At 43.4% G+C, this 18,726-nt stretch overlaps 1 protein-coding gene across 5 annotated transcripts in view; it reads right to left on the reverse strand.

The window, feature by feature from the left end:
- The window catches only part of PATJ (PATJ crumbs cell polarity complex component), a 215,077-nt gene that overhangs the window by 124,173 nt on the left and 72,178 nt on the right, over positions 1–18,726 (reverse strand). For all 5 annotated transcript variants that reach the window (XM_054037446.1, XM_054037444.1, XM_054037443.1 and 2 more), the window contains exons 19-25: positions 18,579–18,698; positions 16,799–17,176; positions 15,071–15,161; positions 8,353–8,506; positions 7,037–7,108; positions 5,396–5,573; positions 3,323–3,433 (exon numbers count right to left, since the gene is read on the reverse strand). In XM_054037446.1, the coding sequence (XP_053893421.1) occupies positions 3,323–3,433; positions 5,396–5,573; positions 7,037–7,108; positions 8,353–8,506; positions 15,071–15,161; positions 16,799–17,176; positions 18,579–18,698 (1,104 nt within the window). The remainder of the gene's footprint in view (positions 1–3,322; positions 3,434–5,395; positions 5,574–7,036; positions 7,109–8,352; positions 8,507–15,070; positions 15,162–16,798; positions 17,177–18,578; positions 18,699–18,726) is intronic.

An 18,726-nucleotide genomic window follows, 5' to 3' on the forward strand; every position in this document is an offset into this window, starting at 1 on the left:
GCCCTGTCCAACCCGTCCTTGTTCCAATCCTGTCTTCTCCACCTGTGACTTCTTGTCCCAGTCCCTTTCTCCTCACCCTTGCCAGTTCCAGTCTCCACTCCTCAATCGTCTCATCCCAGCCTCAGTCTCCTTGCCCCGCCAGTTCCTAGTATCCCTCTACAGACTCCCTGTCCCAGTGTCCTCCCTCCCCTAATGTGCCCAGTCCTACCAATCTCCCTGCACAGCCAGTCCCAGTCCTCCATACGCACCTTGTTCCTCATTGACTGTCTCTCTCTTTTCCCATTCCCAGGCCTCCAGGCGCCTAGTCTCCACTAGCGCCTAGTCCCAACCTCTCTCTCTCTCTCTCGGCCCCACATCTAATCTCAGAACTTTACCCCCTAGCCTCCAGCTCCTTTTTCTTATCCTCATTCTCAGAATGGCTGAGCCATTTTGGCTAAAATTCACCACCACCATGAAAAAAAAAAAAAAAAATCAGCCTGGCACAGACACCTGGCATGGAACAATTCAGCCTAAGGAGTTAAGTTTAGCAAAAGTTATAAGCAACCGAAAACAGGGTCTTCTAAGAACAAGTATTGGGCAACCTTAAAAATGTGGGAGGAGGCTATCGGCTCCCCCCTCACATCCCCCCCCACCATTCTTAAGGCTGCCGAATACTTCCCCTTAGAAGACCCTGTTTTCGGTTGCTTATAAAACTTTGCCAAACTAACTATTTAGGCTGGAATTTGAATCTCTCTCTCTCGCTCTTTTCATTATATATTCTTCAGTATATTGTAAGGACCCTTAATGAAATATAAGGGGCTAGTCTTGAATTACTCCAAGTTGATTAATGTCCTTTACATGGAATGCCTCAAGCAAGAGAGTACCATGTTATACTATATATTGTAAAATATTTGTTGACTAATGTAATTTGGAACACTTGGTCCCTCAATAAGGTGCATAATGGTACAATATTCAAAACAACATGAGAATAGTATTTCACCATAGCAACAGTTAAAAATGAGACAGGAATATGAATGCTATAGAATATCTTTACAGAATGATTGGTATGAAACATGGGTGTACCATCCCAAAGCAGGCAGTAGAAATTACTACTAAAAGCAGAGCAGCACAAATATCAGAAGTACTTGTGGCACCTTAGAGACTAACAAATTTGTTAGTCTCTAAGGTGCCACAAGTACTCCTGTTCTTTTTGCGGATCCAGACTAACACGGCTGCTACTCTGAAACAAATATCAGAGTGTTTCGAACACCTGGCAGGGAAGGAACTCCCTTATGTATAAACCATACTATCTTAAATTCAAAACAAAACACCTCTGAGACCCCAGCTATTGGTAGTAGAGATACCAACGTAAGGTGCAGTTTACACCACTGAAACAAATGGATGTCTAAGCACCATGGTGTGTACCTATACCATATTTGTGGTATTCCCTATACTGAGAATGGGAAATATTGCTAATACCACAGTAAGTTTAACTACTACAGATGGTACATGTCCAGCTATTTGAAGTGGCAATGTGCTTCCATCTTCTTCAGTACTGGTGAGGCAGCGTTGTTAGGCCATGCAAAAGGAAATAAGGAGTTTTGAGTCCCATTCCCAGCTCTGCTGCTGACTTGCTATGTGACCTGTGATCATTTACTTCCTCTCCAACCTCCGTAATAAATTCTAAGTTTGGGTGCTTCACCTTTGACCAAGAACCTGATATTCGGGGGTGCTGAGCTTCCACAATTCCCACTAGTCAATGGGAGCTGCCAGTGCTCAGCAATGCTGAAAGTCAGATTCTGGGTGTATAAGCCTCAGCACTCAAAAACAGAGGCACCCAAAGTTACTAAGGGTCCCCGATTATCTTTATGCCTTCTCAGAGGCCATTTTCAGTGACCTAGAAGGGTAAGGACAAGAGTCTCAGGAAAAGACTCAATTTTCCTGACACGCTTCTCAGAAGGGGTCAAATATATAGACAGAAGTTATTGTATTATCACAACTATGCCCATTGTATGGTGCCTATGCTTTCTGCCACCACTGCTTGGACATTCTCCTTTCTCACTTTGATTGCTGCAAGTCATCACAGAACAGAGATTCATTGGGGCTGTGGAGAAGGAGTGGACATTTTGGTGCCAGATTGTGTAAGGTGTGGTTAATGAGTTGTCAGAGAGACTCACTAGGTCAGGGGAGGGCAAACTACGGCCCGCAGGCCGAATCCGGCCGGTCAGTGCTTTCAATCTGGCCCGTGGGATTGCCAGCCCCGTGGCGCAGCAGGGTTAAGGCAGGCTCCCTGCCTGCCCTGGCCCCTCGCCACTCCCAGAAGCGGGCAGCACCACGTCCCTGCAGCCCTTGGGGGAGGGGAGGGGCTGAGGGCTCCATGCGCTGCCCTCGCCTGCAGGCACCGCCCCCTGCAGCTCCCATTGGCTGCAGTTCCCCATTCCCAGCCAATGGGAGCTTTGGGGGTGGTACCCACAGGCGAGGGCAGCACACGGCGGAGCCACCTGCCCCACCCCACGCCCAGGAGCTACTGCCAGATATGCTGGCCACTTTTGGGCACAGCGCAGGGCCAAGGCAGGCAGGGATCCTGCCTTAGCCCTGCTGCGCACCGCTGCCACCCCAGAGCTGCTCGAAATAAGCAGCGCCGGACTGAAGCCTGCACCCCAAACCCCTCCTGCATCCCTCACCCCAACCCCCTGCCCTGAGCCCCCTCCTGCACCCCAACCCCTTGCCCTGAGCCTCTTCCTGCACATCGCACTCCCTCCCACACCCTGCACTACCTCCCACACCCCAACCCCCTGCCTCAGCCCTACATTCCATGAACTTCTGGGATGGTAGACTATAATTGTTGCCTCTTCTCACTGCCCAGAAGATGGGGAGATCATTTTCTCTTTTGCCTGTATTTCCTAGTTTTTCCTCTATCTCGGATAATTATTGTTCATACTTGTAATTGTATTTTAAGCCTTTGGGGACAGTTTGTATGGAGGATGCTATTCTACAATCAAGTTTCATTACATTATGTTTTTAAAAAAAGTTGGCTAATAGAGGAAATATTTTTAGAATACCAGGTAACACACAAGGGGGCTGATTCTAATTCAATTACCGTGGGGTAAACGCTGCTGAGTCAACACAGTCAGTTGAATTTATATTGGAGTAATTTAGACCAGAATCTGTCCCAAGAAGTAACCATATGGTCTCTGACTGGAAACTGTGTCAGAGTATGCAAGGGAAACTGTGTTATGACCAAATCTTGCTGAAAGGAGTTTGGCCATGTTTCAAATAAAAGGCATATTAAAAAGGAATTAAGTTTTGAAAAAAGAAAGGAAAGGAAAAAAGGGTAACTTACTCTTGGGGTACTAGACAAACTCTGAACAACAAAAACAACAGGATTTCCTGCATTCTTGATAGCTTCCACTGCTTCCTCATGCGTGGCATTTTGCAAGTCTACTCCAGACACCTAACAAATGGAGTGTATCTTCATTATTAGGCAATCTGTCTTTTTCATAAATTACAACAAGAGATTTACATGCATTTATTGACAGTGAAGCTTAGCACATCAGAGGAAGTCACCAAAAGGTTTCATAGGATAGAAAAATACTTAAGAAAACACTACATAATGTATATTTCTTCAACACTTTGAGGAACAAGCAGGGCAGAGGTATAGTATTCAGGGGACAGGGCCGGCTCCAGGCACCAGCTTCTCAAGCAGGTGCTTGGGGCGGCCGCTCTGGAGAGGGGCGGCAGGTCCAGGTATTCGGCGGCAATTCGGCAGACGGTCCCTCACTCCGCCTGAGAGTGAAGAACTTCCCGCCGAATTGCTGCTGCAGATCGCGATCGCGGCTTTTTTGTTTTGTTTTAGCTGCTTGGGGCGGCCAAAACCCTGGAGCCGGCCCTGTCAGGGGCTCACAATTAAAGGCACATGCTGTATTTTACCAAAGACTCTACTTTCAGATAAAATCAGAGAATGCTTGGTATCACATGAATCCTCAATTTACCTAAGAATAAGCTAGTTATGTTTTGAAGCAACTTTCAAAGCACATCACTTCTGGAAGGCAGCAGACACAAAAAGGACAGTCAGTTTTCTGACAGCGGAACATCATATGTGGAAGTACTCATTCTGGGGGATCTCATGGGATACACAAACCCCAAAGCAGGCAAGAAGGGGTTAAAGGGCAGCATTGGGCTCAGGCACCACTGCAGAGGGACCCAGCCTGCAGAGAGGTGGACAGACCTCTCATCCTCAGCTCCCAGAAAGGAGCACAGCAGAGAGTCAAGTTACCTTTGTTTGCCTGCGATCTCAGAGCGATAGGACAGACGGCCAGGATCCTGACAGGAAAGAGAAGCTGATGCTGCTCTTTATTCCTGTTAATTTAATTGCATTTCCTTTATTGCTTTGGAGGACTGGAACTAAGAGTTTAACCCTGGGGCCGGGCCCACACTGCATTGAGAATACGAGTTCCCTGTGGAGATGGCAAGCCAATGTGGGAAGTAGCCCAGGGAACAAGCAACAGATCTGACCAGACAGACCTTAACTGCTTGTTACAAGGGTCCCTGGACTGGAACCCTGAGCAGAGGGAGGGACAGGACTCCTCTATAGCCTCACTGGGAAGATTAGTGGGAAATCCTCAGACAGAGGGCCGGGAGGATTTTTGGGCCTGGATATGGACAGTCAATCTGTTGTGAGGTCCTGGGACTCCTGAGAGACAACGGTGTTTTACCCAGAAGGGGGTGACGCAAAAAATGACCTGGCCAGAGGGCCAAGGCAAAAGGGGACCATTAGCAGTCCTGGTTAGCAAGACTACAGAGAAAAAGCCCCACAATGCTCCACCTAGCTATAAGACAGCATATCAGACCTAGTGAATCACATTGTCACAGCAGTTTCAGGGGAGAGTGAAGAACCACAACATGGTATCCAAAAAATTGCAACATGGTGTCCAGTGATAATGGCACCTATGAAAATTACTCTCCCCTCTCAAAGAACGAAGCAACTGCTAACATGAGGGACTCCACAAGTAATATATAACTAGCTTGTACACTGAATACCTTCTAAAAATGCCACAAAACTTAGCATGAAGAACGAACCACTCAAATCATGCAACTATTCCAGAATAACTTACATTCTTCAATTGAATGGCTCATAAAAAATGGTGAGAAAAGCAGGATTTCTATTTGTTTTATTTCATAAAACACCACTTTTAAAATCAGTGCCTATTTAACTTCTCTGAAATAGTACAATAGGATGTTAACAGAAGCAATCGATAGTCAAGACCTTTCTAAAAGAGATAGAACAATGCACGCTGAGGAGTAAAATCACATTCACAATATATTCAATGCTTAATTCCACTTTTCTTTTTCTAGACAGCTCTCTGAAGCTATGCTCTCTTTTTAAAGCATGAAAAGGAAATTTATCTGCATTTACCTCAAGTATTTTATCCCCAGTTTTTAAGGCTTTTGTTCTTCCAGCTGGGCTGTCTTCCAAGACTTGTTTGATAAAGATACCTTTAAGTTCCTCTCCATTCTTTAGGCGCTTTATAATAGTTTGCCCACCAACAATACTGATTCCAAGAGACATGTGAGGCTCTCTGAAGATTTCAACACTGTAAAACGCAAGCAATACCATATAATTTTATAACTATTAACAGATTTAAATATATAATATTTAATATTCCAAAAATCTATAACATAGTTTTTCAGGTTTCATCAATTTACTAGCAATAATCTTTAAAAGAAGCACCTGTTGCTAGTCCAGGTGAGCTCATCAGTGAACAAATATAACAACAAAACTCTGCCACCAAACCAACTTGCTTCCCCTCCTATGACCTTTCCCTTCAGAGAAAGTCTGTGTAAAAAATAGGTACCGAGATAAACACAGTTGAGTTCTATCACTCAAATCAAATTCCAGAGTGGTGGGCTCCTACTGAGAACAGCTTGAACCAACCTGGCGATACTAATTTGTTAATATTAAGTGTTTCAATACAGAAAACGTCAATTGATATTCAGGTTGCTGAACATACTAGTGAGAGGTCAAAAAGGATTCCTGAAAAGATCTTAAAGTTGTTTGCCATGTATCAGAGGTCATATATAATAGGCTCCTACTTGTGCTGAAGTTTTAGGTTTGTTTATGCCTAACCCTGAATCACACCTTTTTACATGACCTTTGAACTGCAGGCAGCCAATGTGTTTAAGAAGGTATAAAAATGAAGCTAAAGTAACCAATTCTTTCTGTAAGAGAAAACTCATCTGATCAAATGGCATATAAATTTATCTGGATGACAGTTACCTTTCTCAAGGTAAATATTAACGTATTCATAATTTCCACCGTATTTCAATGTCAGAAATAAAATAAACTGTTCTGATAATAAAACTGTTGTCATGCAACAACATTATGCAAATAGTTCAGAATTACACAATACTGTCAACTGTATTTTAAATTGCTTTATCTCTGTTTCCCCACTCCCTCTTCAAACTTGTCTCTCAAAACAAAGTGAAATAACTTTGACAAGGCCTCCTTAACTGACAGATGGCCTTTGTTTTGTAAAAGATATACAACATACACAGACTGGAAAGAGAGATATCAAAGGAATTATTTCACTTTGCTATCTAGTTTGTAGATTAGAAATATTTTTCGGTAGTTTGACATTCAAACACTATTGGACCAAATTTTGTGTTAATTCAGAGTTATGCCACTAAGATTAGCAGAGTAACCCATGTACCTGACAGCAGAATTCTGATGTGTAACATTTCAAACCAGTAGCGAAGAGGTGAACGAGAACTTTCAGCTCAACTGCAACACAAAGCTGGCAGCTTTCTAAAATTAGTTGTATACACAGAATATATAAACCTTCTCCACTGAACGTCTGTTAGCATTTACAGTATTTAATAAAGCCCAGAGCACCTAACTACCTTAACACTATTCTAGAGCACTCTAAAATAAAAGGCCATGAAAACAGTCACACATGTGTAAGAAAAGTCTACAGTAAGGAGTGTAATAACTCCTGGAGCCCCCAAGGTGTCAAATGTTTCCTAAGCAAAAAGAAAGAATGTAATTATAACAACATACATTCGGGATGGTCCCCAATGACTGAAGTTTGGAGTTTCTTCTCCTTCTCCTTCTTCTCGTTCAGGTAATTCACTAATTGGAAAAAAAACAAAAAACAAACATGTTCCATTCCACACATACTCACACAGGCGTTGCCACTTCTGCCATAGCACATAATACATTCTAGCATATTCATGTTTAAATCAAAAATGCTATACAGGAGACAAGATACCCATACTTACATATATATAGGTTCAAACACAGTTAAGGTTGCAACATAAGCCAGATAAGATGGGGGGAAAGCACATTTAAACTTTTATGTATTAAACTTGTGCATCTTATTACTGGTTCTACAGGTCTCTCTAGGCAGTAAACATTTGCCAATATGCTATCAATAACACGAATTGTGCACTGCAAGCCACAAAAGGCAGTCTAGTCTACTGGCAAGTCATAAACTCTTCCTAAAGCCAAATGAGAGGTAATGTGAGCAGATCCTGAGCATGCCATTCTGTCCCCGAGAGCGGGATGTTAATTATAGTGCTATACCACATGTGATTTATCTATTCAAAGAATAGCCCAGGCTTCCCCAACAGGAGACTCCAGTGGCATGTCTCCACTAGAAAGCAGCACTTGTAGGTGCTCCCACAGAACGAGAGCCCTCTCCACACATTCTCTGCAGGCGCAGAGGGCCCAAACTGCCAGTTACACTACAAAAGGGGAGCAGAATGGTGAAAGGTGGGGCAAAGACTCCACATCGGCACATGCATTGCAGCAGATTTCATTGCGACACCTCAGAGGGAAGGTTAGAGGCAGGGCCGGCTCCAGGGTTTTGGCCGCGATCTGTGGCAGCAATTCAGCGGAAGGTCCTTCGCTGCGAGCGGGAGTGAGGGACCGTCCGCCGAATTGCCGCTGAATACCTGGACGTGCCGCCCCTCTCCGGAGTGGCTGCCCCAAGCACCTGCTTGCCAGGCTGGTGCCTGGAGCCGGCCCTGGTTAGAGGCAGGTCAGGGAAAGGCTGAAGACATGATCGACAGGTCTGATGAGACAGATTCACTGACCAAAACCTCTACCAAGGGGAAGTGCAGGGGCTGTAGCCAAGGTGATACAGTTCTGTTAGTGCTCTGCAGCCTGGGTGGTGAGGGTTCAGGTCATGTGGTTACTGCAGAGATCATCTGCAAAATTCAGTTTATTCTAGCTTGTGCAGGGGTCAAAGATTTGACTTCTATGGATTAAAGTTACATTTAGTTCATCAAAACTTTCTGCTCTACTAATCAGCTAACTTAAAGCAAGAGGAAAATAGAAAAGAACTAAGTGTAAATCATGTACTTCCTCCATACCTGGACAACACTGCTGCAGGCTGAGCAGGAGTGACAGCTCTCCCAGTTTCCTGGTTCCTGGAAAGAATGTAATCCTCCATCTTTTGTTCATCCCTTTCAGCTGTTTCAAGGTCAACTAACCTACGTCTTTTTGAGTCGTTCTGAAGCCTCGTACCTGAATGGTATAAAATAGCTAGATGTAAATGTCTCTATATCTATTGTCCTTTTGACTATTAACACTGTCTAGAAACTACTATACTTGGAAGCATACTTCTCAACCAACCAAGGCCCAAAAGTGAGATGTAATAGAAATGTAGGGCTGGAAGGGACCTGGAGAGACCATCAAATCCAGCCTCCCAGCATTTAGGCAGGACCAAGTAAACCTGCAACATCCCTGACGGGTGTTTTTCTAACCGGTTCTTAAAAACCTCCAATGATGGGAATTCTATGACCTCCCTTGGAAGCCTCTTCCAGAGTTTAATTACCCTTTATAGTTCAAAAGTTTTTCCTAATATCTAACCTATTCTCCCTTGATGCAGAAGTAATGGGCTTAATCTTCTCCTACCTTCAGTGGACATAAAGAACAACTGATCACTGTTCTCTTTATAATAGCCCTTAGCATATTTGAAAGCTATCATCAGGTCCCACTTCAATCTTCTTTTCTCAAGGCTAAACATGCCTAGTTATTTTAACCTTTCCTCACTGGTCAGGTTTTGTAAACCTTTTACCCTTTTATTTATTTATTTATATATTTATTAAACTCTCCTCTTGACTCTCTCCAATTTATTCACATCTTTCCAAAAGCATGGCACCCAAAATTGGACACAGAATTCCAGCTGATGCCACCCCAGTGATGAGTGAAGTGGGACAATTACCCTGTGCCTTATATATGACATTCCTGTTAATAATATCCTTTTTCACAACTGCATCACATTGTGGGCTCATATTCAAATTGTGATCCACTAGAACCCTCAGATCCTGTTCAGCAATACTACTGCCTAGCCAGTTATTCTCCATTTTGTAGATGTGCATTTGATTTTTCCTTCTTAAGTGAAGTACTTTGCACTTGCCTTTATTGACTATCATCTTGTTAATTTCAGAACAATTCTCTAATTTGTTCCCATAGTTTTGAATTCTAATCCTGTCCTCAAAAGTGCTTGCAACCACTCCTGATTTAGCATCATCGCAAGCTTTATAAGAATAATCTCGTCCCCATTATCCAAGTCTCTAATGAAAATACTGAATTAATACCAGGCCCAGGACTTTCCGCTCTCTGACCCCACTAAATATGCCCTCCCAGTTTGATAGCCAATCATTAATAACTACTCTAAGTATGGTCTTTCAATCCGTTGTGCGCCACCTACAGCAATTTCATCTGGGTGACGTTTCCCTAGTTTGTTTATGAGAATATCACGTGGAAATGTGTCAAAAGCCTTATTAAAATCAAGATATAGCATATCTACAGCTTCCCCCTTATCCACTAGGCCAGTAACCTTGTCAAAGAAGGAAATTAGGTTGGTTTCGTATGATTTGTTCTTGACAAATTCACAATGGCTATTCCTTATAATCCTATTATCCTCTAGATCAGTGGTTCCCAAACTTGTTCCGCCGCTTGTGCAGGGAAAGCCCCTGGCAGGCCGGGCTGTTTACCTGCCGCGTCCGCAGGTTCGGCTGATCGCAGCTCCCAGTGGCCATGGTTCACTGCTCCAGGCCAATGGGAGCTGCTGGAAGTGGCGCGGGCTGAGGGACGTACTGGCCGCCACTTCCAGCAGCTCCCATTGGCCTGGAGCAGCAAACCACAGCCACTGGGAGCCGCGATTGGCCAAACCTGCAGACACGGCAGGTAAACAAACCGGCCCAGCCCGCCAGGGGCTTTCCTTGCACAAATGGCAGAACAAGTTTGGGAACCACGACTCTAGATGCATACCAATTAATGATTAAATAATTTGTTCCAGTATTTTTCCAGGTATCAAAGTTAGGCTGACTAGTCTATAACAACTCCCTGGGTCCTCTTTGTTCTATTTTTAAAGACCAATACTATCTTTGCCCTTCTTCAGACCTCTGGGACCTCACCCATCCTCCTGGAGTTCTCGAAGATAATTGCTAACAGTTGAAAGATTGCTTCAGTCCTTAAGTACCTTGAATTTCATCAGGCCTGCTGACTTGAATACATTAACTTATCTAAATATTCTTCAACTAAGACTCAAAGAGGGACAAAACAAACATTCATGAAGAAAACTTAAAATGCTGCTGGGGACTCACTCCTGTTGCATAAATAATATAATCTCAGTTCAGCAATTCTGCATTTCTGGTGTAAATAATTTTCAGAGACAACAGAAATGCTAGAGGACTGAAATGAGAGATGCTCCTTGTAATATGATACACTGAGAAGTGTGCTTAGAAACAGCAAATACAGGCCTCCATCCTACAAAGAGAACTGTGCAGACAGATGCCTGTGCCTGCCTGGAATCCGACTGAAATCAAGGGAGATGTCATTCATTTTTCATTCCATAGGCTCTGTGTAAGAGCAAGAGTCTGTCCACACAGTTCTCTCTGCTGGAAAGAGGGGGATGGCATAACAAAAACAAAACAAAAAAAAAATCAATCTCCCTCACCCAGCCACTGAGTGTTTTCCCAGACTGACCAATAAATTACTTCCACTGAAAGTAGACAGAACAGTATTTTACCATCAATTTTAAGGAAAATCATGATTTTGGCCTTGCAGAGACATCACAAATCATGGAATAGTGGTGAAAATAATTAAATGTCACCAGCCCAGTCCCAAAGATTAAATTATTAAGAAAATGCTATTTAAATGTTTTTTTAGGGAGCACCTTGAGCTTTTCAGGGTGTTCACTACTACCCTTGTCCTGACATGGTGGCATAATGGAAACTGCCTGTAAAACATTAAGCCCTACCAGTGGTGTCCATCACATTGTTATAATTTACCCTTCTGTTCATTCATCATCTACAGAGAGCACCAACTGGTCCCTGATTAGGAAACTCCACCCATATAGGGAATCATAGGACTGGAAGAGACCTCTTGAGGGCATCTAGTCCAGATCCCAGTACTCATGGCAGGACTAAGTATTATCTAGACCAGGGGTCGGCAACCTACGGCACGCGTGCCAAACACGGCACATGAGCCGATTTTGAGTGGCACGCTGCCTGCCCGGTGAGGAGAGGAGGAGGGGGGCGGAGGGGCCGGAAAGCGCCACGCTGGGGGAAGAAGGGGGAGGAGGGAAGCTTGGCTGCCGCAGGACCAAGCTTCTACCTCCTGCCTCTGCAAGGGAGAGCAGTGTGTGTGTGTGTGGGGGGGGGGGTCCCGGCCCCCCGCCCCATTCAGCCCCCCTGCCCACCGCTCTCTCCTGCGGGGGCAGGAGGCAGAAGCTTGATCCTGCGGCAGCCAAGCCCCCCCGCTCCCCTGCTTCTTCCCACAACGTGGTGCATTCCGGCCCCTCCTCCTCCCCCCCCTCCCTGCCGGCAAGGGCCCTTGCGAGGGGGAGCGGAGCAGAGCAGAGCCGAGTGGCAGCGTGCACGCAGCTCCGCAAAGCGGGCAGAGAGAGGTAGGGACGGGCCTTGGGGAAGGGGGTGGAACAGGGCATATCCCTCCCAGTCCCCTGCCTTGAGCCACTCAGGGCAGGGGCACCCCCACGAGCCGAGCACCCCAGCCTTCTGCCCTGCATCCCCCCACCCCAACACCCAGCCTTCTGCCCTGCACCCCCACACCCTCCCCAGCCTTCTGCCCTGCATCCCCACCCCCTCCAGCCCTCTGCCCTGACCTCCCCCCAACACCCAGCTTTTTTCTGAATGTCCAACTTAAACCGTCCTTGCTACAATTTAAGCTTCTTGTCCTATCCTCATTGGTTAAGGAGAACATTTTTTTCTCCTTCCTCCTTGTAATAACCTTTCATGTACTTGGAAACGGTTATCGTGTCCCCTCTTAGTCTTCTCTTCTCCAGACTAAACAAACCCAATTTTTTCAGTCTTTCCTCATAGGTCATGTTTTCTAGACCTTTAATCATTTTTGTTGCTTTACTCTGGACTCTCTCCAAATTTGTCCACATCTTTCCTGAAATGTGGCCTCCAGAACTGGCCACAATACTCCAGCTGAGTCTAATCACCACAGAGTAGAGCAGAAGAATTTCTTCTTGTGTCTTGCTTACAACACTCCTACGAATACATCCCAAATTGATGTTTATTTTTTTTGAGACAGTGTACTGTTCATTCATATTTAGTTTGTGATCCATTATGACCCCAGTATTCCTTCCTAGACAATCATTTCCCATTTTGTGTGTGTGCAACTGACTGTTCCTTCCTAAGTGGAGTACTTTGCATTTGTCCTTATTGAAATTCATCCTATTTACTTCAGGCCATTTCTCCAGTTTGCCCAGATCATTTTGAATTTTAATCCTATCCTCCAAAGCATTCGCGACCCCTGCCAGTTTGGTGTTGTTCGCAAACTTTAGAAGTGTACTCTCTATGCCAGGGGTTCTCAAACTTCATTGCACCACAACCCCCATCTGAGGGAACGGTTTTCGAACCAGTTATGCACCCACCTTATAGTAGCTCCATCTAGGTTGTGTTTGTTTATGAGGTCATGCGAGACAGTATCCAAAGCCTTACTAAAGTCAAGATATACCACATCTACCACTTCCCCCCATCCACAGGGCTTGTTACCCTGTCAAAAAAAGTTATCAGGTTGGTTTGATACGATTTGTTCTTGACAAATCCATGGGACTGTTACTTATCACCTTATTATCTTCTAGGTGTTTGCAAACTGATTGCTTAAATTAATTGCTCCATTATCTTTCCAGGTACTGAAGTTAAGCTGACTGGACTGTAATTATCCAGGTTGTCCTTATTTCCCTTCTCCGGTCCTCTGGAATCTCTCCCATCTTCCATGACTTTTCAAAGATAATCGCTAACAGCTCAGATATCTCCTCAGTCAGCTCCTTCAGTACTCTAGAATGTATTTCATCAGGTCCTGGTGACTTAAAGACATCTAACTCATCTAAGTAATTTTTAACTTGTTCTTTCCCTATTTTAGCCTCTGATCCTATCTCATTTTCACTGGCATTCGCTATATTAGACATCAATTCGCTACTAACCTTTTGGGGAGGGGGGGGAGAGGGGGCAGGTCAGTTAGCACGTCTGCCATTTCCACATTTTCTGTTATTGTCTTCCCTCGCTCATTGAGTAATCAGCCTACCTTGTCCTAGGTCTACCTCTTGCTTCTAATGTATTTGTAGAATATTTCTTGTTACCCCTTATGTTTCTAGATAGTCTCATTTTGTGCCTTGGCCTTTCTAATTTTGTCCTGACATACTTGTGTTATTTGTTTATAATTCATCCTTTGTAATTAGATCTAGTTTCCACTTTTGTAGGACTCTTTTTTTGAGTTTCAGATCACTGAAAGTCTCCTGGTTAAGCCAGGATGGTCTCTGGCCATACTTCCTATCTTTCCTATGCTCTTGTACCCTTAATAATGTCTCTTTGAAAAACTACCAACCCTCTTGAACTGTTTTTCCCCTTAGACTTGCTTTCCATGGTATGTTACCTACCAACTCCCTGAGTTGGCTAAAGCCTGCCGTCTTAAAATCCATTATCTTTATTGTGCTGTTTTCCCTCCTACCATTCCTTAGAAATATGAGCGCTAGCATTTCATGATCACTTTCACCTAAGCTGCCTTCCACTTTCAAATTCTCAACCAGTTCCTCCCAAACTTGCTCCCCTGGTCAAGGTCAGATTTGCAGACCAGAGCGTTTGAGGACACTCCAGAAGTCTGAGGATCAGCGGACGCCCATCTAGGACTACATTCAGAAGGTAAGAGAAACCAAAGGGAACATGTAGGCTAGGCAGGGTGGTGATCACATCATGAGCTGCAGCTTTCTGAGCTGGATACCTGCTGCAGAACTGTTGAACTTTGCATTTTGTGTGTTACATACAGGTCCACTGCTGGCATACCCCAATGACTGGAGATCAGGTGGACGATGTCCTCCTTCAGGGACCATTCTCCAGGGAACATCTTGGATCTACTACACCTGCCAGCTTTAAAGTTTGGGGCTCAAACTGAGAGCAAGGTCTACTCTGTCCATCCAAACACTGAGTGTGAGATTGCACAAATACGATAGACAGCACCCCATCATAAATTGTTAATGCCTCTTATTGATTCCAATATTGCCGAATATAGGTTAATAAAAATAAAAACTGAATAAAGATTTACTTGCAGTAAAATTTGCTTCATTTTTGAGGTTCTACCATCATTTAAAAAAAAAAAAAAAAAAAAAAAAAGTAGTAGTGAAGGTCCTTCACAACCAACAATGGAAACTGACTTAGGGCCCAATCCTGCAAACACTTACGGAGTATAAGTAGTTCCAATGGAATCCTTACTATATAGGGGAAACTGACAACACAAGAGTCAAATGCACACAGCAAACATGCTAAAAACAACAATTGAGAAACATAGCATTATTTTCTCTGGTCTCTTTCAGCTACAGTCACTAAGTGTTACTTGTAACAATAAGTAGGTAAATATTTTCAGAGACACATGGAATTTTGAAGTTGGAGGAGGCCCTTTTTAAGGAAGGCATCAAAGCCAAACCATCGTCTTAAGTGAGTCTGATTCATACTGTGGATACTACCTTGTTTGAAAGATATGAACAAAACTGTATTGCAAAATGAAAGTTAATTTTGTAAATAAGATTAATGCATTAAAAAAAAAAAGCCTTTTACAAACCTAAATCCAGTTTGCTTTTTGCTACTGACTCAGTCATTTCAATATCATCAAATATGGCTGTTTGGCAGTTGTTCTCCACTGTGGCTTCATACTTCATGGGGGAGAAAAGAGATGTTAAAAATTAGACAGCATTGGTATTGCCCCATATAGCAGTATTTGACATAAACATTGATTTTACAGCAAACATTCACATTTTCGTAACTTGCTTTAATTTTTTTTGGATAATTATGAAATTAATTGCTCATTTAGGCAACAACAATGAGCGCGAACAATGTCAGGTGTGATTAAAATATAAAATGAACTTCATACTATCTACCTGTTTTGCAACCCAGAGAGGAAGCAAGAGGTTTTTCACCTGACACTTATGTGGAATAACAACAGTTTTAGATCAATATCACATTCACCAGAAGCTGCATTTTGGCATCTTTATATAGAGAGCACAGGACTACACGAGATGAAAGACCTGACCTTGTATTCCCCGCTAAAAGCTCTGTGGCCCTAAACAAGTCACTTAACATTTCTGCCTCAATTTCTTCATCTGGAAACTGAGGGTAAAATTGATTTGCATAGGCAAACTAGGTGCACAGAAAACCAGTTTAATCACTTTCTTTTCTGGGGGATGCAGGAACAGAAAGCAAACTCAGAGGGGAAAGAAATTCTCAGAGTAAATAGAGGATGCAAAATTTTCATTCACACATTGAGCCTTATGCGGTCTCCCTCCCTCCTCTCCCCTCCCCAGTATTATCTGTCTGTCACAATCTCTTTCCCCTCATCATTTCCTGATGTACTGCTCCACTCAGTGTCTTACAGATCAGCTGCCCTCAGTGGAACTGACAAACATCCAGATCTCTAAGGCTTGTCTTCATTTCCGCATTAGCTCAAGTTATCAGTTATCTTCTCTCGAGCTAGAGTAGCTTAAGTAACAGCAGTTCCACTGCAAAATAATTGAGCCGCACAGAGGGATTGGATTAGCAGCACATAGTAGTCCCCACTGCTCTACTAGCTCCAGCATCAGCGGTACGCGAGCCTCAACCCATGGCCCCGACAGGCTGGCAAACTTGAATTTAAAGCACCACTGAACTCGAGCTAGAGATGTGTGTGCATGAACAGCAGCTGGGTTAGGGGCAACGCTCGAGTTATAGCTTGAGCTAACAATGCAGCACAGGCAGCCCTCAAGACATTCTGCACTGGTGCGATAAGAGATCAGGATGACAGTCAGTTTCACTGACGTGCTGCAGCACTGCAGAAAAACAAGAGACAGAAGTTAGAAGACGGCAAAGAGAGCTTTGAATCTCCCTGTGCGCCAATAAGAGATGATGGAAGACACACCTGCCAAGTTATATTAAAGATGCAGACAGAAGGGTCACAAAGGGAGCCATCATTAGTTCTGCAGCGTTAACAACATAGCAAATTATTTGCCAAATGGTGATCAAAATTCAGCAAGGAAATACATTTTAGTTTTGGGATTTTAAGAATGTGTTATGTGCAAGAGAATAATGTCCACTGGTATCTACTCGATGTACTGAGAGATCTTGTCTAAATTATGTCAAAATCCACCTAACCATAAAAAACAAGAGTATAAAAATCATGATAGAAAACAGGTCCAAATCCTGCATCAGTATCTGCTAGCTGGTCTCCTACCAACTTCACTAGCACTCTGTATAGTTACAAGGGAGCCATACTAGCTGATCCTGATGCAGGATTGAAACCCAGGGTAACATTTCTTACCGTTTCTTCATCATCATACAGGTAATGTGGGGACTGCTTAGCATTTGTGCTAATAAGGGATCTTAAATCTGGTGTTTTAGTTGGCTCAAGTTGCTTCGCCCATTCTCCAATAGAAACCAGGTTCTTCCCAGCAGGTGGAGTTGTGTCCTTTACATGTGATGAGGCATATGTAAAATAATCCGGGTCCACATCATACTCTTCATCCACTAACATTTCCCGCTCTTCACCCATTTCCTCCATTTTAGCCTTAAGGAATTCATGCATTTCCCAGGACTCCTTATGTTCTGTTTCATTCTGAGCTAGCTGAAATGGCCTTCCCAAATCCAGAAGTGGTTCATCGACAAGTTCTTCTTGAAAGAATGTTTCATCTCTAAAACCCTGCATAAAACATTAGAGTATAGATTTGACATCATGTTTCCTGCAAGCTCTCTTACAGTTGTGTTTTATGTCAGGCACATTTTAAAATTACAACCACCGTTCTGGTTTTTAAATGAGTATCCGTTAACTTTTATGTTTTAGTAGAAGCAGCTAAACTGGAACGTTGAAACTTGCCCTGATTTACCATTTTTATGAATATAGATATGACTTTTTAAAAACAATAAAGAAATGAAAGTTGGGAGCTGCTCAGCTATTCCTGGAACTATAGGAAAAAGCAAGTCTGGGTGGAAGCTGGGGAACGGGAATTGTTAGACAGTATTTTTTAAGAGCTGCAGGGAAAAGCATAAATAAATCTAACAAAACATTCTGAGGATTTATCTGCCATCCCGCTATGCAAACATGTACATTATCCCCATCATCATCAGTTTAAACAGGAAGGCATCCTTTGCTTATTCCACACAATCCTTTAATTAAAAGGTCAACATCTCACCCTCCACAGTCAGATCAATCCACTCATCTCACAGCTGAAATACTAATCCAAGAAAGGGTGCCTGCCATTACCCTTTTTAGAGCTGCTTTCTTTGAAGTGTGCCAACTTGACACAATAGTGATTAGGCAAATTGGTGGGCTGAGGCAATAACTAACACTGGTGAGTGACAGACCAGTTTTGGTGGGGGGGGGGGGGGTTAAAAACAAACAAACAAACAAACACTATTTTACACACACTAGGTTCATTACAAGCAGTTACAGCTAGAGACATGTTACAGGAGAATTTGACATTCTAGGGCCAGATTCCAATACCTTTACTGCTATTAAGTAGTATATTACTCCATGAGAAGCCCACTGAAGTCAAAATATGAAGTAAGGTGCTTCTGTATCAAAGTGAAGGTATCAAACTCCAGCCCCTCATGTCCCTGAAGTCTGTGGCAGAGCTGGGACTCCCAGATCCTAGGCTAGCACCCCAACCCTAGGACAACAGACTGCCTTTTTCTAAAGAAATCCTGCTTACATACCATTCTTTTTTCTTGAATCAATAATTGATTGTTATTAGCAGTAGATCTAACAGTCTTACTTCATATCACCTTTCATATACAAGGTAAGACAATGCATCTTAATGCAACGGGTTAGTAAATAAGGTAGCTCAGTATCTCTGTAAGCAAGGTGTCACATACACATTCTGCATTTGCTCACAAAAAGCCTTGAATCTTGGGATTTGTTTTAGAGAGGGATTGTTTACCAGAATACAAGGCTCATCCCAGACTCACATTTTCCCACCAGTCAGAATGAACCTTGGATTGACATCTCTTCTGAAGGACACTTGTTTTTGGGACGTGAAAGGGGGCTTTTAGAAACTCATTTCCTTCTTATCTCTTTTAAATAGAACGAAACAGCAGCCAAATACCTGTGGTGCCTCGAGCATTATTGATGAATGAATATCATTTATTGGTGCTGGAGATGCAGAGTGGTCTTCAATGGTGCTGGGATCCACAATGCAAAAGTTCTCTTCCTCTTTGCTTTCTCCCTATAAAGGCAGTTGAAACATACATCAG

Source organism: Malaclemys terrapin, chromosome 8 (genome assembly GCF_027887155.1).
Source record: "Malaclemys terrapin pileata isolate rMalTer1 chromosome 8, rMalTer1.hap1, whole genome shotgun sequence".
Classification (NCBI taxonomy): Eukaryota; Metazoa; Chordata; order Testudines; family Emydidae; genus Malaclemys; species Malaclemys terrapin.